This window comes from Portunus trituberculatus, chromosome 33 (assembly GCF_017591435.1).
Source record: "Portunus trituberculatus isolate SZX2019 chromosome 33, ASM1759143v1, whole genome shotgun sequence".
Lineage (NCBI taxonomy): Eukaryota > Metazoa > Arthropoda > Malacostraca > Decapoda > Portunidae > Portunus > Portunus trituberculatus.
This window is the reverse complement of record NC_059287.1, coordinates 11018384-11042695: the sequence shown is the minus strand read 5'-3', so window position 1 is coordinate 11042695 and position 24312 is coordinate 11018384. Positions and strand designations below refer to the sequence as shown.

The 24312-nt window shown below is 38.5% G+C and overlaps 1 protein-coding gene across 2 annotated transcripts in view; it reads left to right on the top strand.

The window, feature by feature from the left end:
* The window catches only part of LOC123512351 (TBC1 domain family member 14-like), a 56600-nt gene extending 32944 nt beyond the window's left edge, over window positions 1-23656 (top strand). The window contains exons 2-9 of one of the 2 annotated variants that reach the window (XM_045268706.1): window positions 9176-9326; window positions 13491-13632; window positions 14250-14367; window positions 15324-15455; window positions 16237-16387; window positions 16831-17031; window positions 17572-17785; window positions 18405-23656. In XM_045268706.1, the coding sequence (XP_045124641.1) occupies window positions 9176-9326; window positions 13491-13632; window positions 14250-14367; window positions 15324-15455; window positions 16237-16387; window positions 16831-17031; window positions 17572-17785; window positions 18405-18607 (1312 nt within the window). In that variant the 3' untranslated portion in view covers window positions 18608-23656. Of the gene's footprint in view, window positions 1-9175; window positions 9333-13490; window positions 13633-14249; window positions 14368-15323; window positions 15456-16236; window positions 16388-16830; window positions 17032-17571; window positions 17786-18404 lie in introns of both variants that reach the window. The other variant, XM_045268705.1, reaches the window with a different exon arrangement.
* Window positions 23657-24312: the final 656 nt, after the last annotated feature.

Below are 24312 nucleotides of genomic sequence, written 5' to 3'. Positions count from 1 at the left end.
AGAAGGAATAGAGATACGAAGGATAGAGAAGGAGGAATAGGGATTGAAGTAGGAAGAAGAGTAGAGGTGAAGGAGCAATAAAGGTAGGAATAGGAGGAGGAGGAGGAATAGAGGTGGGAATTTGGATAGAGGAAAAGGAGGAAGGATAGATGAGTAGGAGGAGGAGGAGGAATAGGAAAGAAATAGGAGTAGGAAGAGGAATAGAAATAGAATAGAATGAGGAGGAGGAATAGAGATATGACATGTGATATAGATAGATAGGAGGAGGAGGAGGAGGAGGAGGAGGAGGAGGAATGGAGATATCACATTAAACTTGCACTAGCCAAGGTTAATAGTCACACACACACACACACACACACACACACACACACACACACACACACACACACACACACACACACACACACTACCATTTAATAATCTGTCTATACGAGCCTTTGATTTCTCATGTTAATTTCATAAGCCTCCTTTTTGTCACATTCTTTTGTCACTTTTTTTTTTTTTTTTTTTTTTGTGTAAGGACTTTAGTAGTAGTGGTAGTAGTAGTGGTGGTGGTAGTAGTGGTAGTAGTAGTAGGAATATTAGTAGTAGTAGTAATAATAGTAGTAGTAATAGTAGGAGTATTAGTAGTTGTAGTAAGGTAGAAGTAGTAGCAATAACATTACAAGTATTAATAGGAGAGAGAGAGAGAGAGAGAGAGAGAGAGAGAGAGAGAGAGAGAGAGTTTAGTGTCACTGGCTGAGGCATCGATCTTAAGGGTTCTCTCCTCTCCCTCTCTCCCTCCATCCTTCCTTCTCTCTCTTCCTTCTTTCTCTCCTCTCTCTCTCTCTCTCTCTCTCTCTCTCTCTCTCTCTCTCTCTCTCTCTCTCTCTCTCTCTCTCTCTCTCTCTCTCTCAGTTCATTTACCTTGCTTATACTTCATTTGCATTATTTGTCTTTCATTTTCTTTCTTTCTTTCTTTCTTATTCTCAATCTTCCTTCCTCCTTAATCTTTTCCTTGCTTTCTCAGACATCCTGCACTTCGGCTTATCTCCTCCTCCTCCTCCTCCTCCTCCTCCTCCTCCTCCTCCTCCTCCTCCTCCTCCTCCTCCTCCTCTCTCCTCTCCTCTCTCTCTCTCTCTCTCTCTCTCTCTCTCTCTCTCTCTCTCTCTCTCTCTCTCTCTCTCTCTCTCTCTCTCTCTCTCTCTCTCTCTCTCTCTCTCCCTTCACTCCACTTCCCACCCCTTCCTCTTCCCTTCACTGATTTTGAATGCACTTCTTCCCATCCTCCTCCTCCTCCTCCTCCTCCTCCTCCTCCTCCTCCTCCTCCTCCTCCTCCTCCTCCTCCTCCTCCTCCTCCTCCTTCCATAGATACCCTCATTCCTTCCCTCCATAAAATATGTCCTCTTTTTCACAATGCCTCCTCCTCCTCCTCCTCCTCCTATTGAGATGTGTCCTAAAGTTATTATTGTCTTTGTGTGTGTGTGTGTGTGTGTGTGTGTGTAGGAGCTTGTTATGTATGAATGCGAATGTTTATTCTCTCTCTCTCTCTCTCTCTCTCTCTCTCTCTCTCTCTCTCTCTCTCTCTTAATGGCACACTTCCTGAGGTCGTCGCCAGGGGGAATACCAGCCCGCGCGTTTGTCCTCAGAATGTCACGTTGGGAGACTGACATATTGAAGAGGAAGTGATGGTGGTGGTGGTGGTGGTGGTGACGGCGGGAGTGGTGGTGGTGTAAGATATTGTATGGAAATTAAGGGAGAGTGTAAAAAGGGAAGATACAACAAAAGTAACATAAAAGGAGGAGGAGGAGGAGGACAAAGAGTAGAAATAAAGGACATAAGAAGAAAATGAGATAGAAAGGGAACGGAGAAAAGGTAGATAGATGCATTAGGGTGGTATAAAGAAAAGGAAGAAGGAAAAGAGAAGTAGGAGGAACAGGAGGAAGAGTAGGAAACATAACATTGTGAGAAAATAAGATGAGAGATAGAAAAGGTTTGGATATTGAAAGGATATAAAAGGGAAAAACCAGAGAGAGAGAGAGAAAGGAAAAAAGTGAGAAGGAAAATTATTAAGTAGGAAAATGTGTGTGTGTGTGTGTGTGTGTGTGTGTGTGTGTGTGTGTGTGTGTGTGTGTGTAGTCAGTAGAGGGGCACCACTGGGTCACGTGACTTCATGTGGGTGTGCTAAAATAAACGAAGGCGACATTGCGAAAGCTTACCTACTACGCAATGCTCTCTCTCTCTCTCTCTCTCTCTCTCTCTCTCTCTCTCTCTCTCTCTCTCTCAGGAATGAAGTGTTTATTAACTTAGCGTGCTTCGTGATGGGAGAGGAGGAGGAAGAAGAAGAAGAAGAAGAAGAAGAAGAAGAAGAAGAAGGAGAAGAAGAAGCATTGAGTTCGTGTAATTTCATATAGCATTAGTTTTTTTTTTTTTTTTTTTTTTTTTTAGAGAGAGAGAGAGAGAGAGAGAGAGAGCGTTATTTTTCCTCGCTCAGTTCCGCGTTCTGACAGGATTTTGAAATGTTGTCTTTTTAAAGGGTAGCTCAACTAAATTTTGTCCGTGTCTGCTGAAAGTTAGCTCTCTCGGTGCAGGAAATAACAGACTCTCTCTCTCTCTCTCTCTCTCTCTCTCTCTCTCTCTCTCTCTCTCTCCTTGTTTTCTCCTCTTTAAAGTTCTTGCCCTCATTTTTTTCTCCTTTCCGTTCGTATTTACTTTCTTACTTTCTTTTTTTTCGTTATTTTGTTATTTATAAGGTGATTTGGTGCTTGAATTTGGTTTCCTTTATTCTCTCTCTCTCTCTCTCTCTCTCTCTCTCTCTCTCTCTCTCTCTCTCTCTCTCTCTCTCTCTCTCTCTCTCTCTCTGTGTGTGTTTGTTTACTTACTGGCATTTGTTTGAACTGGTGATAGCAGTGATAGTGAGAACGATGCTATTAAGACAAATTTAGCCTCTCTCTCTCTCTCTCTCTCTCTCTCTCTCTCTCTCTCTCTCTCTCTCTCTCTCGTTTCGCTCCATTTAGCGCTGAATAGATTATTAAACGCTTACTCAATTTTCTTTCCTCCCTTTGATCTCTTCTGTTTCATATTAGTATTAGATTCCTCTTAATAATGCAAATGATTCCTATCCCTTATTTTTACTTCCCGTTTTTCATTTCGGTCGTGATATTTAACATAATCTAGTGTTTCTTTATTATTATCTTTGTGGTAGTGTTTAATAGTTTTGTATTACTATAGTTAGAACGAAAAATATATTGAAAACTGGACTAGTGATCTCAGTTGTCATAGTAAATCGTCGTAAAGGGATTTCCAAACGCTTATCATAAGCTACACAGGGAATCCCATCTTGAGCTTAGCGAGATTCGTATGAAGGAGTGAGGTGTCTATAGTCACGGCCCCTTGAAGAGACAGAGCGTGACCTCTCTCTACAGCTGCCTTTTCATCACTACTACTTACCTACTTGACCTGACGCGCCACCCCATTGTCCCCCCCATGGGTGCGGCCGTCTCTTCAGGGGGCCGTCCTATAGTCCGCTTGCCACAGGATGACCTTGACTAGCCACTGAGCCTGAGGATGCACCCACCGCGCTCATTATTTACTCATTGCCCTCTCTCTCTCTCTCTCTCTCTCTCTCTCTCTCTCTCTCTCTCTCTCTCTCTCTCTCTGGTCCTTGCGAGACTTTCAAAACACATCACATGTTTAATTTTAGATCAGAGAGCTTTTATACAATTTAAAGGCGGAAAAACATGCAGTGTGGTGTCCTTCTCTCTCTCTCTCTCTCTCTCTCTCTCTCTCTCATGCTATTTTTAAGTAGCAAGGGGTGATAATATAGCCTTCTTCTTTTCTTTTCTTCTTCTTCTTCTTCTTCTTCTTCTTCTTCTTCTTCTTCTTCTTCTTCTTCTTCTTCTTCTTCTTCTTCTTCTTCTTCTTCTACTACTACTACTACTACTACTACTACTACTACTACTACTACTACTGCTGCTACTACTACTACTACTACTACTACTACTACTACTACTACTACTACTACTACTACTACTACTACTACTACTACAATCAACCACCACCACTGCCACACCTCGCTTGCTTTTGGGGTTATGTGAGTGGGAGGGAGGGAGTGCTGAAGAGATGGGAGGAGAGGGTTGCTACGTATATTTCTCTTTATTCTTAGTCTGTGTTGAAAGACAGTTGGGCTCTTTAGAAGCATGTTTTGAGTAGTAGTAGTAGTAGTGTCATGTAACAGGAAGAAAAACAGCTGAGTGTGAATGACGTAATATTAATACACACACACACACACACACACACACACACACACACACACACACGTGAAAATTTAACAAACGCTTCAGTAAAGTTTCCCGCGGTAAGTAGAGAGAGAGAGAGAGAGAGAGAGAGAGAGAGAGAGAGAGAGAGAGAGAGAGATAGTAGTGTGTGTGTGTGTGTTTCCAAACCACGGAAGCTACCTCCAGCCATTCTGCTCTTCACAATGCGCCATTTACTACTATTCACTGCCTCTCTCTCTCAAGATTGTTCACGTAGCATGCTTAATTTACCTTACGCATTCCTTCCGCCCTTTCATTTGACATGCGTGTGGTAACCCAAGAAACACTGAGAATAAGAAAGAAGAAAAATATGAAGCAGGAATGAAAGAAAGAAGATTTTTCTGTTGATGTGCTTTGAGTAATGTTTAAAGTTTGAGTAATCTTTAAACTCGTGCGAGTTTCGTGTCGATAAAGGCAGGTTCACACGTGCCAATTTGCGACTGAAATATTACGTCAGTAGAGTTTCCGACTCATCCCTTCAAGTCGGAAAGTGTCACACGTAGCGACTGGAAAGTATCGACTAGTTGGCGCTTTGGCGCCAAGTTGAAGATGTCCTCCCCCAGTGACGATGCTGAAGCTGTGGTTGCTCTCCTTTTGGCGTACTGGAAGAGTCAGCAGATAAGAAAATGCCTGTGAATACGTCCCTGGCTAAGTAGAAGGAAAGAAAGGAGTGTCTACCACACTCTAAATTAGTCTACCTTTCTCATAAGAAAATTGTTAATCCTAAGTTGACTATGCACCATTGCGATCAACTTAAATCCTGATAAATCTTCAGTTCTCACTAACAACACCCTGCATTGAGGGAAACACTTCTTGGAGAGTGGCAGCTGTTTTGTCAAACGACGGTTTGCGCAAGCATTTATTTTACTGTACAATTAATTTCTGGTGTCTTATATTAAGGTGTATTCTTTTCCCCTCACCAACTCTAACATCTTCTCTACACCTGGAAACCACATTTGCAAAGTTTACTCCGTGACGTCACGACGTAAATAAGGTCGCAAATCGACTAACAAGACCAACATGTTGGACTTTTGGGACTGGTTTCTCTAGTCGCTAGGTATCGATTTTGAGTCGGAAACTCTACCTCAAATTTGCACGTTAGAACACGCCTTAAGTTGATGATTTAGTTTTCTATGTATAATCTAACCCATCTAACTCACATTTTACTTACCGCAACCATCTCCGTGCTAACTTATCAAATTTAACCTGCCCTACCTGTTAGTCCAATGTAACTCATGTGTAGAGCGAGTGGTAGGAAAACACGAGCTAATTCAGAGGAATATAGCTCGTGTTTCCCTGCCACTCTACTCTACATATTTGTCTAGATATATACAACTAACCTAACTTCACTACTCTGTGCTACTTTAACACAGCTCAATCTCTTCTCTGCTAAAATTCACTTATATAACTTCGCCGATCTACTAATCCAACCAAAAATATCCTCTTTCTAAATTAACGAAACTTCACTAACCATAATTTAATCCTGTCTCTTTCGTAATATAGCCTGCAATATAATTTCTCCTAATTTAACCGAACCAAACCTTAACTAATACTCCTTGCGAAGTTAATATACTTCCTGAGACGTGACCAGCCTTCCCTCCACCCTTCTGCTACGCCACGGTGACCTATAACAGTGCCTTGATCACTTCCTACTTCCTTCCCGCCCCTCCCGTGCCCGCTGCAGACCCGCTGACATAACGCATCCTTTGTCCGCTAACCGCTACACCGACCAAGCCGCTACGTGCTGTCTCTCTCTCTCTCTCTCTCTCTCTCTCTCTCTCTCTCTCTCTCTCTCTCTCTCTCTCTCTCTTTTTTTGAAGCTTTTAACAACATTTCATCTGCCTCTGCTCTTCCTTTCCTTTTTCTTTATCATTTCTTTGTAATTTTCTTCCTCAGGTGTAAGATGAACCATTTTTATTGGGAACATCGATGCAATGGGAAAAAAATAATAACTTGGAACTTATAACAGTAAATACCTCCAGGAAAAATAAATAAATGAAAATACAAACTAACGAGCAACATATGAGGAAGAAGAGTTGAGTAGGAGGAAATGAAGTACAAACGCGTGTTTTTTACGGAACCAATGACAAGAGATGATAAGAGAAAGTTTCAAATTAATGAGTCTTGATGTACTATTGCTGAAGTAAAGAAAAAATAAAAGGAAATGGAAAATCGAAAACAAAGCGTGATATAAGACAATTGGTTGGACAAGAGTAGCTATGTATTTCGACAAAACTAGGAGGAAATGAGAAACAGACGTGTGATATAAGGATGGTGATTGACTTATACAGGAAACGAGACGAGGAAATTAAAAACAAACACGTGAAATTAGAGGAATGACAAAGAAAAAGTGTCGGAACGAATGTTATTATGTTCACGAAATGAAAGCAAAAAACAAAGAAAACGGAAAACAAACATTTTTCATGGGGCACTGTGATAAATGAGGAAAGTGGTGAAAATGGAAAATAAAATAGGAGAAAAATGGTAAAATAAACGATAATGGAGCACTGTGATAAACTAGAGAGTGTTGGAAGTGGGAAAATAAATGTAAGCAGCAAGGAATATCAAAGCCGTGTTGTACCGCCACCACCTCCTCCAGTCACCTTTAAGGAAAATTGTCCTGTTGTCGTATTTATTACCCTCCTCCTCCCTTCTCCTTTCACTTCGCTCTCCCCTCTTCACTTTTCATTTTCCATTCACCTTTCCGTATTTTTCACTTTTTCCCTCTAATTCTCACTTTTTCTCTTTACTTCTCTCACTTTCTTTCTTTCATCTTTTTCCTCCCCTTACCTTTTTTGTCATCTTTTTCCTTCTTTTTTTCTCGTCATGTTTTTTTTTTCATTCTCGTTCGTTATTCTCTCTCTCTCTCTCTCTCTCTCTCTCTCTCTCTCTCTCTCTCTCTCTCTCTCTCTCTCTCTCTCTCTCTCTCTCTCTCTTCCATTGTTCATTAGAATATAGCAAACAGACAGTAATTTATAGCGAATGAGAAACTCCATTACTTTAAAGCCTTTGGTCTTGCAGATATTGATATAAAGCGTAGTGAAATCTTGTAACTTCCTAAATATAAGGACACCAAAGTAAAAAGGAAAGGAAAAAAAGCAAAGGAAAAAAACATCCCATGAGGTTCTATATTTTCATTATTTATTTGTTTATTTTATTTTATTTTATTTTCTCGTGTGGTTTAGAAGAGTGTCCGAGAGAAAGGAAACGAAGGGAAGAAAGAAAACGTGGCTGGTCCCGTTGTAAAGGCGAAATTTGCAGACCCACAACTACAAGACTAGTGAAGGGAAGCGAACTCGGAGAGGAAATGCTAGCCCGATGCCATTACCTAATACTGCAAGCGTCGGGAGAGAAACTTAGCGCGTCATCATGAATAAATAGGATATCCTGCACTCTCTCTCTCTCTCTCTCTCTCTCTCTCTCTCTCTCTCTCTCTCTCTCTCTCTCTCTCTCTCTCTCTCTCTCTCTCAATGCAAGACCGTGAAAGAAAGTGTGAAGGTTATGTTATGGTGGTTATGTCTGTGCATAACACCAGCGTAAAGGATGCATACACACACACACACACACACACACACACACACACACACACACACACACACACACACACACACACACACACACACACACACACACAGAGAGAGAGAGAGAGAGAGAGAGAGAGAGAGAGAGAGAGACCACAAGCACGTCTTTAACTCTTTAGTCCCGCTTAGCAAACTTGCAGACACTCCTTATAATTCCTAAACCTTCACGTGTGCTTGTTACTCTTGCCTAATCTTTCTTATCACTTTTTCTTTACTGTTTGATATTATAATCTAGGTTTACATATTTGCTGTCATAAGAATCATAATACAATATATTTATACTTTATTGCCTGGTATATCATTTTCATGCACCTAAACCTTTATTAAACGTTTCTTATTGCTCTCTTATTTATCTGCTTCTGTTTTTCCATTTACTTAAAACCTGAACTCATTTGAGGAGATATCAAGACATTTATCCTTTTTTTTTTTTTTTTTTTAAACTTTCCCGACTCTTCGGCGACTGGCATCTCATCTTTTTGTTGTAATAGGTTTTTATTGACCTTTGCCAGTTTTTCCCTCTTGCATAAAAGGTCTATTTTTTTTTTCTCGTTTGTTTAGCCCGTTTTCCCTAATCAATCGCTTTCCAGAAATACCGTATAGAATAACACCATGTGAAATTTACTGGCGTAGGAAATATAGTAAGATTTATTGAGTGAAGAGAGTTTGCGTTTGTATTAAGGGAGAGGACTCGAGGAAGCCATTGTGGGGAGATTAAATAAGCTTGAGAACGATTCTGCTTCACCAGTGGGGGAAAATGAATCACTATGGGAACCTAACTATTCATTTCTGTAGCCTTTTGGAAATATGTACAGAGAGAGAGAGAGAGAGAGAGAGCAAAGCGTTTCAGAGATTTCAATAATTTCTTTTCAGATGGAAACAGATGAAATATAGATTTTTATTTTCGAAAATAAACCGATGAAATAGAACTTTTGTCAGAGGGGAATCAAAACGAGTGATGTGGAACTGTTTTGTTATATTTAAAGAGGTGGTAGATATATAACTTTTGTCAATATTATGTATTAATAAGATCCCCCTTTAGCTCATAAATTCCCGCGAAAAGCCCACATGGTATATAAAAAAAAAAAAAATTGAAACAAGGTAGCCTATATCAGATTCTCATTTCTAAACACTTTTGATTTAATTGAAACAACTCTTACCTACACTTTATAAACACAACGCACGTCTCATTTCTCAACACTTTATCTCTATTTAATCAAAACTTACTCAAACCACGTCATATCACATCCAAACAAGTGAAAAAGAGAAAACTGTACTAAAACCCTTCTCTTTTGTTGGCAGAAACCTCTTCTCGTGGCGTCACAAGGATGGCGGCGGCGGGAGTGACGGCGCCTCCTCCACATCCTCCTCCCCCGTGCCTTCCTCCCCTGTGGTTTCTACCGGCTGGAGGATCTTTTCCCGCCCCAGCACGCGCCTTTCCCGCTCCCCCGAGGTACAGGTAAGGCCATTTCTTCTTCCTTTCTTTTTTCTATTTTTCTTTTTCTTTTCTTTTTCTAGTGCACCGTTCGTTGTATTTTTATTTATTCATTTATTTATTTGTTGTTATTGTTAGTGGAGAAAGCTTATATATTTATTTATTTTTTTTTATTTTTATTTATTTACTTTTCTTTGACAGGAATAATTACGTGGGTTTTGTTTTATGCTATTTTTTTCTTTCTTTGTTCTTTCTTAAAATGGTACTGTGAACTGTTCATATTCTTGTTTTTTTTTTTTTTCTTCCTGGTATAGCTGCTGTTGTTTTCTGTTATTATTATTATTATTATTATTATTATTATTATTATTATTATTATTATTATTATTATTATTATTATTATTATTAATATTATTATTATTATATTATTATTATTATATTATTATTATTATTGGAGGAGGAGGTGGAAAGAAACACAGGTTTAAGGTTTAAGTGTTTCTTTCCACCTCCTCCTCCAACTTGTGTGAGTGTCTATACATTATTTTTATTATTATTATTATTATTACTGGTATTATTATTATTATTATTATTATTATTATTATTATTATTATTATTATTATTATTGTTGCTGTTGTCATTGTTGTTGTTGTTGCTGTTTTTTCGTTGTTCTTTTTACTACTACTACTACTACTACTAGTTATTACTTCTTCTTCTTCTTCTTCTTCTTCTTCTTCTTCTTCTTCTTCTTCTTCTTCTTCTTCTTCTTCTTCCTCTTTAATTACTACAACTACTATTTATTCATTTATTGATAAACTGACATCTTGTATTCTTTTTAATTTGTGTCTTTGTTTCCAAGTTTTAAGTAGCACCATCAGCACAAAGACCACCTTAGCATTATAAGTATCCATTAATGAGGGGAAGGTATTAGTCCTCTGCCCATCCTGTCCCTCTGATGATAAACCTTATCACACACACAGATAGAGACAATACCACATCCTGTATGTTAAGCAAGCTGTCTGTTGGTATTTCATCTGTGCTTGTAGAATGTTGTATATTATATCACCACATACTACATTTTTTTTTTTTTTTTTTTTTTTTTACATTACAAGGGCACTGGCCAAGGGCAAACAAAGTGTTGGAAAAAAAAAATCCCGCTGGTTGCCAGGCCCTGTCAAGAGAAAAGTAAAAAGAGAAAAAACAAAAAAATCTAAAAGGAGGGTCCAGTTAACGTAAGAGGTGTCTTGACACTCCTCTTTTGAAAGAGTTTAAGTCATAGGCAGGTGGAAATACAGACACAGGTAGAGAGTTCCAGAGTTTACCAGTGTAGGGAATGAAGGAGTGAAGATACTGGTTAACTCTTGCATTAGGAAGATGGACAGAATAGGGATGAGAAGAAGTAGAGAGTCTTGTGCAGCGAGGCCGCAGGAGGGGAAGGCATGCAGTTAGCAAGTTCAGAAGAGCAGACAGCATGAAAACAGCGGTAGAAGACAGATAAAGATGCAACATTGCGGCGGTGACTTAAAGAATCAAGACAGTCAGTTAGAGGAGAAGAGTTGATAAGACGAAAAGCTTTAGATTCCACCTTGTTTAGTAAAGCTGTGTGTGGATCCCCCAGACATGAGAGCCATACTCCATACACGGGCGGATAAGGCCCTTGTACAGAGCAAGCAGCTGGGAGGGAGAGAAAATGGACGAAGACGCCATAGGACACCTAACTTCTTGGAAGCTGATTTAGCAAGAGTAGAGATGTGAAATTTCCAGTTTAGATTTTTAGTGAAGGATAGACCGAGTGTGTTTAATGTAGAGGAGAGGGAAGTTGAGTGTTATTGAAGAAGAGAGGATAGTTGTCTGGAAGGTTATGTCGAGTAGATAGTTGTAGAAATTGAGTTTTGAGGCATTGAACAAAACCAGGTTTTCTCTGCCCCAATCAGAAACAAGTGAAAGATCAGAAGTTAGGCGTCCTATAGCATCTCGCCTTGAGTCATTTAATTGTTGTTGGGTTGGGCGTCTGTTGAACGCTGTTGAATAATGCAGGGTGGTATCATCAGCATAGGAGTGGATAGGGCATTGAGTCAGATTTAGGAGATCATTGATGAATAATAGAAAGAGAGTGGGTGATAGGACAGAACCCTGTGGAACACCACTGTTGATAGTTTTAGGGAAGAACAGTGACCGTCTACTACAGCAGCAATAGAACGATCGGAAAGGAAACTGGAGATGAAGGTACAGAGAGAAGGATAGAATCCGTAGGAGGGTAGTTTAGAAATTAAAGATTTGTGCCAGACTCTATCGAAGGCTTTCGATATGTCAAGGCCGACAGCAAAGGTTTCACCGAAGTCCCTAAAGAGGATGACCAAGATTCAGTTAGGAAAGTAAGAAGATCACCAGTAGATCTGCCTTTACGGAAACCATACTGGCAATCAGAGAGAAGGTTGTGAGCTGATAGATGCCTCATTATCTTCCTATTAAGGATAGACTCAAAGGCTTTAGAAAGGCAGGAAATCAAAGCTATAGGGCGGTAGTTAGAAGGATTGGAGTGGTCACCTTTTTAGGGACAGGTTGAATGTGAGCAAACTTCCAGCAAGAAGGATAAATAGAAGTAGAGACACAGATGAAAGAGTTTGACCAGGCAGTGAGCGAGTTCGGAAGCACAGTTTTGAGAACAACAGGAGGGACTCCATCCGGACCGTAAGCCTTCCGAGAATCAAGGCCAGAGAGGGCCAGGAAAACGTCTTTATAAAGAATTTTAATTTTAGGGATGAAGTAGTCAGAGGGTGGAGGAGTAGGAGGAATATGCCCAGAATCATCCAAAGTTGAGTTGGTAGCAAAGGTTTGAGCGAAGAGTTCAGCTTTAGAAAAGAAGAGACAGCTGTAGAGCCATCTGGATGAAGTAAAGGAGGGAAAGACGAAGAAGTAAAGTTGTTAGAGATATTATTGGCTAGATGCCAGAAATCTCGAGAGGAGTTAGAATTGGAAAGACTTTGACATTTTCTATTGATGAAAGAGTTTTTAGTAAGTTGGAGAATAGATTTGGCATGATTACGGGCAGAAATATATAGGGCATGAGTTTCAGCAGTTGGATGGCTACGGAACCGTTTGTGAGCCGCCTCTCTATCATTGACAGCACGAGAACAAGCAGAGTTAAACCAAGGCTTTTTAGCTTTAGGGTTAGAGAAAGTATGAGGAATGTATAGCTCCATGCCAGAGATAATCACCTCTGTTATGCGCTCGGCACAAAGAGAAGGATCTCTGACATGAAAACAATAATCATCCCAAGGAAATCAGAATAGTACTGCCTTAGTTCCTCCCACTTAGCAGAGTTAAAATGCCAGAAGCACCTCCGCTTAGGCGGGTCCTGAGGCTGCACTGGAGTGATAGAACTGGTAACGGAAATTAGATTGTGGTCGGAGGAGCCCAACGGAGAGGAAAGTTTAACAGAGTAAGCAGAAGGGTTGGAGGTTAGGAAAAGATCAAGAATGTTGGGCGTGTCTCCAAGGCGGTCAGGAATACGGGTAGGGAACTTCACTAGCTGCTCTAGGTCATGAAGGATAGCAAAGTTGAAGGTTTGTTCACCAGGTTGGTCAGTGAAAGAAGATGAAAGCCAAAGCTGGTGGTGAACATTGAAATCCCCTAAAATGGAGATCTCAGCAAAAGGAAAGTGAGATAAGATGTGCTCCACCTTGGAAGTCAAATAGTCAAAGAATTTTACATAGTCAGAGGAATTAGGTGAGAGGTATACAGCACAGATGAATTTAGTTAGAGAGTGACATTGAAGTCTTAGCCAGATGGTAGAAAATTCTGAAGATTCAAGATACATGTCAGTAAGCTTTGATTTAACCTGAGCCTTATGACTTTTATGGTTTCTTAAGCTTAATTAATCTTTTGAGTCCTATTTGGTACATCTTTCCTTGGTCTGCATCCCCCCCCCAAGAAACATTGAATCATAACTTTTGTCAATCCTTCCCTTGTACCTCTCCTCCTCATATGTTCTTTTCATCTCCCCTTGCTTCAAATGTTCTCCCTTTTTACACACACATTTTTCTTCTCTTTTCCTTCTGTTACCCCTTTATACTCCTTTTCCTATTCTTCTCCTCTCCTCATAGTTTTTATTTTCTGTTTACTTTTATTCTACATGCAGCCTGTGACCTAAACCACACCGTCCCCTTACTTGCCTCACACTTGCAGGTCCGTAACTGTGACCTGGAGGCAGGCAGTGTTGGGCTCATCATGGAGAATAGACCCAACACCCTCCCAGCCAAGACTGCCGGGGAGCAGCTCAAACACAAGCAGGAGTACCAGAGGATGGTCTCAGCTGCCAAGAAGAAAGGTAAGGAGATGCTCACTATGTATACCTTGTCCTTCCTTGATGCTCATATTATATACCTTCTCCTTTTTTGATGCCCTCATAATACATACCTTTTCCTTCTTTGATGCTCTCATAATACATTACCTTCTTCTTTTTTTATGCTCTCATAATACATACCTTGTCCTTCTTTGGTGCCCTCATAATACATACCTTTTCCTTCCTTGATACCCTCATAATATATACCTTATTTCTTAATGCACTCATAATATATACCTTCTCCTTCCTGATGTTCTTGATCTGCCTGGTTTGTACAATAACACTTGTCTAAAAAGTACTTGAATAGAGCACAGATCCCAGGTAAAAGCACTGGTACAGAAAAATGCAGAAAAAAAGCTGTGGTATATTGGAGAGAAAGTGATATGCTTCTTATCCCACTTCACTATATAGAAACAGTATTAAATTATCAAGAGAATCATGTAAAATACTGTCAAGAATTACAATAATCTCCACTGTATCTTGCTAAGAGTTGTCAAAAATCAAGATAAGATGCTGAAATGTGAGAATGTATCCGAGAGTCAGTTTGTAATGCATTAGGTATTGTTTTGTGAGTAGTGGGTGTCTGCATTGCTTATTTCCAGAGTTGAGAGAGGCCAAGGAGAGGAAGAAGGCACAGGCAAACCTTCAACGGCAAGAAGAGCAACTTGCAATAGCCGTGGCCACATGGAACACTGAAATATTACCTAAGTGGGATACCATGTAAGTCTTGTTAGCTTGCATCATGATAATTACGGTATGAATTATAGAAGCCACCTTTTATGTAATCCTTCCATTTCTTCACCTGTGTATATTTTCTTAAATTTCATCCTTCTACAGTATAAGAAATAATAGAACTTGTCTTTTATGCAGTCCATTTTTTTAAACCATGTAAATTTGTATTCCTATGATTAGAATATAAAAAAGGATAGCAGTCATCTTTAGTGCAGTCCATCCATCACTTCATCTTTGCTTGCGTCTGCACGTCCACATTCAGATGGATAGAGAGACGGTCAGTGTTCATTCATGAGTCTCCTACTGATGTACTTCTTATTATCAGTCAAGCATTATTCATTTTCCATTTTGCCTCATACATAAACATACTTCCACATTACTTCATACCTTTTTTTCCATATTCAGATGGTTATAATGTGTAGACCTGTCAGCATCACCTCAGTTCTCCTACCATTGTGTTTCTAATTATCAGTCAAGATTCATCAATTTTCTATTTTTCCATTACCCCATTCAATACTGGGACACATTTTTACCTTGAGATATGTGTACGATTAGACCATTTTATTTACATTGCTATTAAGAGTTTATGGGAGTCAAAAAATGAATGGCTAAAGTCTTCAAGTTTCAGAAGCTGTATAAAATCACCAAATAGTAAACATAAAGACTATGGAAATGTGTCTTGGTACTGAAGGGTTTAAAAGATAAACCTCTCATATTTCTTCTTAAGGAATATTAATTTTCTACTTTCCACCATGCATAAAAGAGAAGCATCCTAATCATCCTTCCTGTATCACTTCTCATCCTTGTCAGTTAAGGGTTATCAAAAGGCACATCACAAGACATCCCTCTCATGTCACATCTCATTTCTATCCGTTTTCAAAAAGCACATCAAATCAAGATTAATCACAAGACATGCCTCTCACGTCACTTTCCATCCCTGGCAGGCGTACCCACAAGAAGTGTCGGGAGCTGTGGTGGCAAGGGCTTCCCTCCTGCGTGAGGGGCCGTGTGTGGGAGCTGGCTATTGGCAACGACCTCAACATCACCCCTCAGCTCTACAACATCATGGTGCAGAGGTGGGTGATGGGTGAATGACTCTCTCTCTCTCTCTCTCTCTCTCTCTCTCTCTCTCTCTCTCTCTCTCTCTCTCTCTCTCTCTCTCTCTCTCTCTCTCTCTCTCTCTCTCTCTCTCTCTCTCTCTCTCTCTCTCTCTCTCTCATTATTATTATTATTATCATTATTATGTCATAAAGGGGAACTGGCCAATAGCAACAAATACAATTAAACAAAAAGGCCCACTCAGTTGCCAGTCCCCAAACAAGGCCAAGAGAGTTAGCCAAAAGAATGGGATAGATGTCTTGAAACACTAAGCAGAATGTAATGATTGCCATAATAAAAAGAAAAAGATTAACTGATAAGCAATCAGAATATTTTAGCATGCAGCATATATTACTTGCCAAATAAATATACTGTAGTTGACTCATAGTTATTAGTATTAATATTATTGGAAACTCAGGAATATTTATACATATTTGCATATATCTGATATCTATTAATATACAATCATCTAATTGTCATGTCTTTAGTGGTTCATATTTTAATGTTCGTGCTCTTGTTATACTGATGTACGTACATACTCATTGAAGGAGGAGATTTCAAGATATTCATCCCATTCTTTTGGCTAACTCTCTCTTTGATGTAAGTGGGGACTCATATCTAAGTGGGTCTTTTTGTTTAATAATTTTTGTTGCTCTTGGCCAAATTTCCCCTATTACATAAAAAAAAAAAAATGTGGCCAAGTAGAGTTTGGAAAGTGTCATGGCAAGGTGATTTACTACTGTGTACTCTTTGTGTCAGGTCTGTTGAGAAGCTGGTGAGTCTGAGTGAGTGTGGCAGCATGGCCAGCCAGGAAGACATGACTAGCGACTCGGGTGACCAGGAGGCAACCATTGACCTCATCCGTCTTGACGTGTCTCGCACCTTTCCTCATCTCTGCATATTCCAGAAGGTACAAAATGAGTTCCCTTTTGTTGATGTTATAAATTAGTAGACTTAGGATACATGTCACTTAGTTAAGCGACTCTCTTGTAATGTTACCATATATTTGTTTTGCTGGTTAGGTTAAGAAATTCCCTCCTACATTCCCTTCTATCTCATGTCATTCAGTTAGTTAAGTTAAGAAATTCTCAGACAGTTTCAGCCTTGGAGGACATTGGATGTAATTATGTTAAGAAATTCCTTCTAACATTTCTTTCTATCTCATATTATCCAGTTAGCTCTTCAGATACAATCCTAAAAAGTTCTCTTGACAGTTTCATCTCAGGAACTGCCATGTGCAGGCCTGGTGGATTCTTGCTCCTTTCCTTTTTCTTATGCTCTATTTCACATTCCTTAGTTCCTTGGATGTGGTTTTGTTAATTAATTGTGTCTCACTGTTACTTTGTGTTGCAGGGAGGACCTTATCACGACCCCCTTCACAATATCCTGGGAGCTTATGCTTGCTACCGTCCTGATGTTGGGTATGTGCAGGGCATGTCTTTCTTGGCGGCCACTCTCCTGCTGAACATGAATGAGGAAAACGCCTTCATCAGCTTCTCAAACCTCCTCAACAGACCAGCACACATGGCTTTCTTCAGAGTCAATCAGCCAATGGTAAGGAGGAGTGCAAGTTTGTTATTTTCTTCTAATGCAGTAGTCTGAAATTCTCCATGAAGATTAGTAGTCATAATGAGACCCATGTGATTCCCACCTTTAATTTTGAAACATTAGAACTGGACTCAGTAAAAAGGCAAAAATGAAGTTATCTTAATAATAACATCCACACACTTCCTTAACATTTTTGACATCATATATTTTGTGAATGAGGAAGCACTGAAGATATAAAATATTTGTATGTACTTAACCTTATCATCATTTAATTTAACATCCTCATTTTCTCTCACACTTTTTTGCAGACATATATCACCTCTTTGCTGATACTCTTCCCTAAACTAACACTCTCTCTCTCTCTCTCTCTCTCTCTCTCTCTCTCTCTCTCTCTCTCTCTCTCTCTCTCTCTCTCTCTCTCTCTCTCTCTCTCTCTCTCTCTCTCTCTCTCTCTCTCTCTCTGCTCTCTCTCTGCCAGTTTCCTTACAGCTACCTCCAACTCCACCACACTCCTGAGTACTTATATTAACTTTGCTTTACTTTCAGATGTGTGCTTATTACCAGACTTTTGAGGCATTACTAGCTGCCAACCTGCCTTCACTTGCCACTCACCTACAAAACATCAGAGTGACACCTGACCTGTATGTCCTTGATTGGCTGCTGACAGTGTTCTCTCGGCCTCTTCCCCTCGATGCCGCCGTCAGGATATGGGATGTTTACTTGAGAGATGGAGAAGAGTTTTTGCTCAGAGCAGCCATTGGTGAGTTGCTTCTCTCTTCTCAGTTCTTTCCTATTGTACAGGTAAATCTTGACTTCTTAATTATGTACATGTACTTGATATGTGAATTTACAAAGATATAAATGAAGCACTTTTATTCCTTGTCTAATTAATTATTTTTATTTAAGAAATCTTTAAAGTTCCCTCAAAACTATTAAGAAAATTTTTTAAACAGGAAAGATTTTAAATTAATGGTATTTATGATTTATAGGTTTTCAATTTACTATTTATATTTTTCTTTAAGGATGGAACTCATTCTTAGATCTCTATTTGCCTCTTGCTTGCTTGATACAAGTACTGTATTTTATAAGCTGCTGATACACTTAATTTTCCTGTTGCCCATGGCAAATGCTTATCAGATTGGTTTTCATTGTGATTTATAAATCTCTTAATTATCCTTACAGAAATTTTTATGTAAGAATTTGAAAGAGAATTAAGAAGTTAAATAAGAATGTGTCATAAGCTCTTGAATAGTTGCAGTTCACCTGTGTATCAATTTTAAAACCATACGATAAATTTCTGTCATATTGACAAGTTGTCTAGTGGAATTTGAATGCATGAACTTCCTAGAGAGAATTCTGATTGCCATTTACCTTTGCAGGAATTCTGAAGCTGTACGAGGAAGTATTGACTCACCAGGAATGCACAGCTACCGCTGCACAGTTTTTGACTCGCTTGCCTGATGATCTCTGTGCAGATGCTTTATTCCGGGCCATTGCATCCGTCCGAACCTCCGCCCACAAGCGCACCTTTGCACAGATCCTCCAGGAGCACATGGATGCGATGTCTGCTGCTGATGTATGATCATGGCTGAATATTACACTACATCTCTGTATCATTCATGGCTTATTCTCAGCTTCTCTCCTGTTCTGAAGTGATCTGCTCAAAGTACCAGTACATGATAACATCTCTTCATTGTTTACAGTTCTGTGTAGTCTCTTCTTGCGTCATATTAATTGTTTTATTGTTCATTATTGGTAGAGTGACCTGCGTATATCTATTTTGAAAGTGAAGACATGTATTTTATTTTACTCATCTATTTTATTTTATCCTTAGATTTTAAGTATAGTTAAGAAAGATAGATGAGTGATAGTTTGTACGTGAATCGTGAGTGATGAGATTATAAGCAGTTGTGTGGAGGTTTGGAAGTATGGAGGATCTGAAGATGAATTAGAATACGATATATTAAAGATGAATGTTAAAAGGTTATATATGTATACTGAAGAAAACTATATTAAAGCAATATTACTCAAGAGCTTAGAGATCTGACATGGAAGTAGAAAAGGTCTTATTATGGGCTTTAATGGCTGTTTTGTAACACATGATGGTGGGAAGGACAGCAATATAGTTTAAATCGTCAACATATCTACCTATCCTAGCAGTGTATCTTGTAGGTAAAGAGAGTGATGGTGATATAAACATTTTGAGTAGGCCATCTTATCTGATCTTACAAATTAGCAGTTTACAATCAGGTGTTATACGGACATAATAATTTGGTTGTGCTTTATTTGATTCACCTTTCATAGACAACAATTGCCTGAAACAATCTTGGGGGAAATTATTTACATCCTCAGAATGTTGTATTTTTTTTACCAGATATTTTAAAGATGGGAAAGTAAACTTGTATTTATCTATATGCCATGTCAACCTGGTTTATGGATAGATTGAATAAGTAGAGTAAGTTTAGTTTGAAAAATTTCTGTCATACGGTTTATTTTCCCCATTGTCATTAGTATTGAAATCAAGATACAGTACCTAGATCCATAATAATAATAGTGCAAGTTACCTACATAATTCTGTGATAGTTTATTCATGCAAAGACATACAATCAAGAGAACTGCTGGTCAATCATTAGTATATCAGTAGTTAAAGCGTTGTGAATGTTATCTTATAGAATTACGAATGCAGTAAAGATAATTATTCCTCTTGACAGGAACGAGTTTATGTGATGATGAAGGAAAGAACAATATGGACTTTCATGTTGTTACTTTATTACTTTCTTCAAACCATTTTGTATATGAACTTTTTGTGATTTGTTTCTTCTCCCTTGTTAACTATTCATTAATGTTAGTGCAGTCGTAGTAATTTTAGTGCTTCAAAGTTAATATTTATTCTGAAATTATAAAAAAGAAAATACAAAACCCTTTTCATCCAGATTTTTTTTTCTCTCTCTCATTCTGTGAGTATTTCTTTGCATGTGTATGTGTTTTAGCTGAGAAAGGTAGTAACTAGATTGCAAGACACCATTAGTACTCTTACAGCATCTCAAAAGACTTACAACATCTCTGATCTTTCAAGTTGTTGCATCAAAGTATGAATATGAAGGTGTACTGGATTCTAACTATAGACCTAACAGCAGAATGTGGTAGCAGAGTAGATTGGCCCTTCAGCCATTACACTGAGGCTACTCTGCATCATGAGAACATTTGTCTAAAAAATTATCTTTTAATAAGTGTGGATGAAATGGGTTTGACGATATATTACTGTTAGTGTGATATTTTGGTTCTCTTATTTTCTTTTGTTTTTGACGCATATTAATATTTCATAATTACATGCATAATCATATTCTCTTTACTCATCTTCATTGTCATTAAGCGCACAATATTGACAGGGGCTCCTTGGTCGTGCCACAGGCTGGCAGAGCAACAGATTTTCTGGTTATTTTCATATTCACGTGTTTTTGAAAATAGAAGACTTCTTTTTGGTGCCTGGTGTCTCCTGCAGTGGACCAACAGTGGTGTGTAGCAACGCTCGGGTGCACCGGTCTCATGTGATGTGTGCATCAACTGAATTGTGTCACATTTTTAGGTTATCCTAAATACACAAAGTTTTAATATTCTAATTTCATCAATTAGATTTGATTCTTTGAAAAGTTTGTACATATGTTTCTTTTCAGGTATTGCCATTATTTATAGTAACATTTTTTAATATTCAGCAAATTAGTAGCAATACATTTCAGAGTTTTTTATGAATATACTGTTCATATATCTGTGATAATTGAATACTCATTTACATTTTTACATTGAAATAAACCTGAAAAAATACTAGTTTATTCAATAAATCTCATAGTATGCTTTGATATATGATGAATCTCAGAAGCTTCTATGCATATCAAGTAACACCTGCTTGCTTCTCATCTACAGAGGTATATTTTGTTTATAATGAAGAAGGTATTGTGCTCCTTGACTTCTTCTATACATATATGTTGGTTTATGAGGCCATTTGTTCTGAAAGACACTCCCAGGTTTTCAAGGAAGATTTAGTTATGAACCACCCATGCCACATCAGATGCTCTCCTTTAATGTTATCTTTATACAAGGAAAATTATTTTTAACAGGAGCTTGTCAGGTGTGAAGGCAAGACTGGCCTCACACTGGACCAACCAAGTCCATTGCAGATGTTCAAGAGTGTCTTTTCAGTTTGTTTGGTTCTCTGATTATACAATTCTGAAGATTCCTATCCACTACCACACTCTGTCCTGGCTCCAGTCTTGTCTTTGCACTGACTCACAATGATATTGATCTGATCCTTTGAATTATTATTGAAGTAATGTATAAAACTCCTCAAAATATTACTCGGATAACACACAACACTGATACAGTGTGGCATGCCAATGCAAACACCAAGACAGGGCCTAAACTGCAAACTTTGTCCTGTAAATCAACATATATACTTGGAATCCTTTACCTAATCAATTGGGAATGAGTTTTATGATAACTATGTTCACACTTAATGCAAAGTCACATTGTACTACTGATTATGAATTTTAAAGAAGATTTTATTCCTGCTGCTACAAAATATACAGTGCTCTTGTGTCACATTAATAATGTAAACTTTTGAGTTAGTTTCTTGTAGATGAATAATGCAAGATGATATATGGGTATAAATGTCAATGTTGAGTGTATACATGATACTTTGAGCACTAGTATGTATGTACCTTGTACTCTCCAGTGGTAGCCGTAGCGTGTTGTGTGCTGCATGGACAGTTGAATATGCATATGATGCATGTAGTCATGCCATGTGGCAATTCATGGACCAAACCTTTGCCATCCTCCAGGAGGCAGCAGGCCAGTGACCACTGTGGTGCACTGCTGCTTCACTCTTCTTTTGTATCAAGACATAAAAGCAATCCATCAATAGATAGAGGATATAGCTTTTATTGTTTATTTATTGGAATATAGCCTCTACTTGGCATTTGTGTCAGTCTAGGGCTGCCATAGCCATCACCCTATACTTCTGAGATTGTGCAGAAATGAATGTATGGATGCATGGTTCTTGTATTATTATCGAGGAAGAAAAGTGTAGGTTATCATGCTTGAGGAATGGGCATAAGTTATCATTGCAAATGTTCCTACATATTAAAACATCAGCATGAATGCAGGCATTCTAAGAAAGTATTGCTCCTTTAATATTACCAGTGTCCAGTAAAGTGATGTATCCTGTAAGCATGTACATGTATCTATCATAGAAATATTTATGCTCTTGAATTTTATCTTGTTAGCTACAGTGTCTCATGAGCTTTAAACTTTGCACACTAAACCCGTGCAGTACTGAGACACAATGCAAAAACACACATAGTAACAATATTATATGTAATGTATTAAGAGGAAATTATCCATATTAAAATAGCAAGTTGATATTTGTGGATGGTGTCTGTAGAGGCTATGTATATTGTGGAACTTAGCACATCACATATTCATTGTTGAACAAGATTATCCATATACATATTACCAGCTGCAGCAGTTTGTTATTCTGTGTGATTGCACAGCTGACTTGTGCAGTGTGAAATGCTGAAGATCTGTCCCTCCCTCGAGAGGCACAGAGGCCAACTTGTGAGAGTGTGTTTGTGAATGTATGCACAGATGCCTTGTCTTGGCTATCCTGTAGTTAGGGAATATTAGCCCATGTGTGTGTGTGTGTGTGTGTGTGTGTGTGTGTGGTCAAGCCCCAGAAAGTTGAACATTATGGATACTGATGATACAGACATTACTGAAAATATCATCCTAAACAAACTTCCCAAGCAATATTTATACTCTTGTGAAAATTGTCCCCCCTCCCCCCTGCAAAAAAAAAAAAAAGACATAATTATCATAACAAATAGCTACAGAAAACTTAATGCAAATTCTGAGACCACTCACACCATAGACTTTATCAAAGACAACCAGACAAATAACTGTACCACATGACCAACTAACTACATATTACTGTAGAAATCCTTGAAAATATTACTTGGGCAGACTGTTGATGAGAGCGATGATATGTATTAATTTCATGTATAGATTGTTTTGAGATGTAAAGTGACCCACCATTTCAGCAAAAAGAGTGACCCAGAGTGACTTAGCTCATAGGGTGCTGTGTAGAATGAGAGGGTAGATTCTTTGTACAGTGAGAGGGTGCCATGTAGTGTGGGAGGATAGAGTTGACATGGTAGTCACCAGTGAGTGTTAGCGGTCAATTACTGACTCATTGACAGTTGTGGCTGATGAAACTAGTGTTAAATACCATGCATGCACACTCAGTCATGGTCATTTCTGCATATTTCATACATACTGAGTTCTCTCCATGAAAATGTTCCATGTAATCAGATTCTGTCAATGCTCAAACTTATTTTGTATGAAAGTTAGAGGAGACATTTGAGTTCTGAGGTATGTTGTCCTCTAAAAACTTGTTGGAAATCATAATGAAGGAGATTCAGTAAGAATGTGCTAAGTGAATGTGTTGGATGTGTCCTCATCATTCCTGTTGTGTCATTATGCATCATTTTTATAATACTGTCCAATCATCTGTGTGTTCCATTTTATACTTGTTGCATTTTAAAGACTTTGGTCACTATAAAATAAAAGGAGCTTTGTTTTTGTTGTTTTACTTCTCATGTTTTTGTTATTTCCCTGCTGTGACAAAATTAAAACCATATGTACATGTATGTGTAACTGTACACGCCCAGAATGAAATATTATGTACCATGTGAAGGATAACACACACACACACACACACACACACACACACTGAGGCCACAGCAAAGTACAGTAGTATGTTAAAAGGGAAGATGTTATAAGAACAGGCAGACAGATTTACAGAAAGCATAATCCAAAGGATGCAGTGTGCAAAACCATACACAAGACCGAAGAAAAATATGGAAATTCCATAAAAAATATAAATGGACAACTACTTGCAAGTGGGTGTAGTGACAAAAATACTAGTTCCTTGAAACGACGCAAAAAAAAAAAAAAAAAAATTGAAATTTGAAGAGAAAAAGATTGTTAGAAAGAATATGGAATAGAACAAAGAGGTTATAAGGGAGATAAGTCTGTGACCTAAACGAACCCTCCCACCACACACACACACACACACACACACTGTTGATACTAGAGATGAACGTCTGAATGAGTCATGTCTATGATCGACGAGGTGGAAGTAATGAGACAGTGAGATGATACTCTGACTCACCAACCAGTGAGTGTACTACGCCTCCACCTCACTGTATCTTTATTAGTACTCACATCACTCCT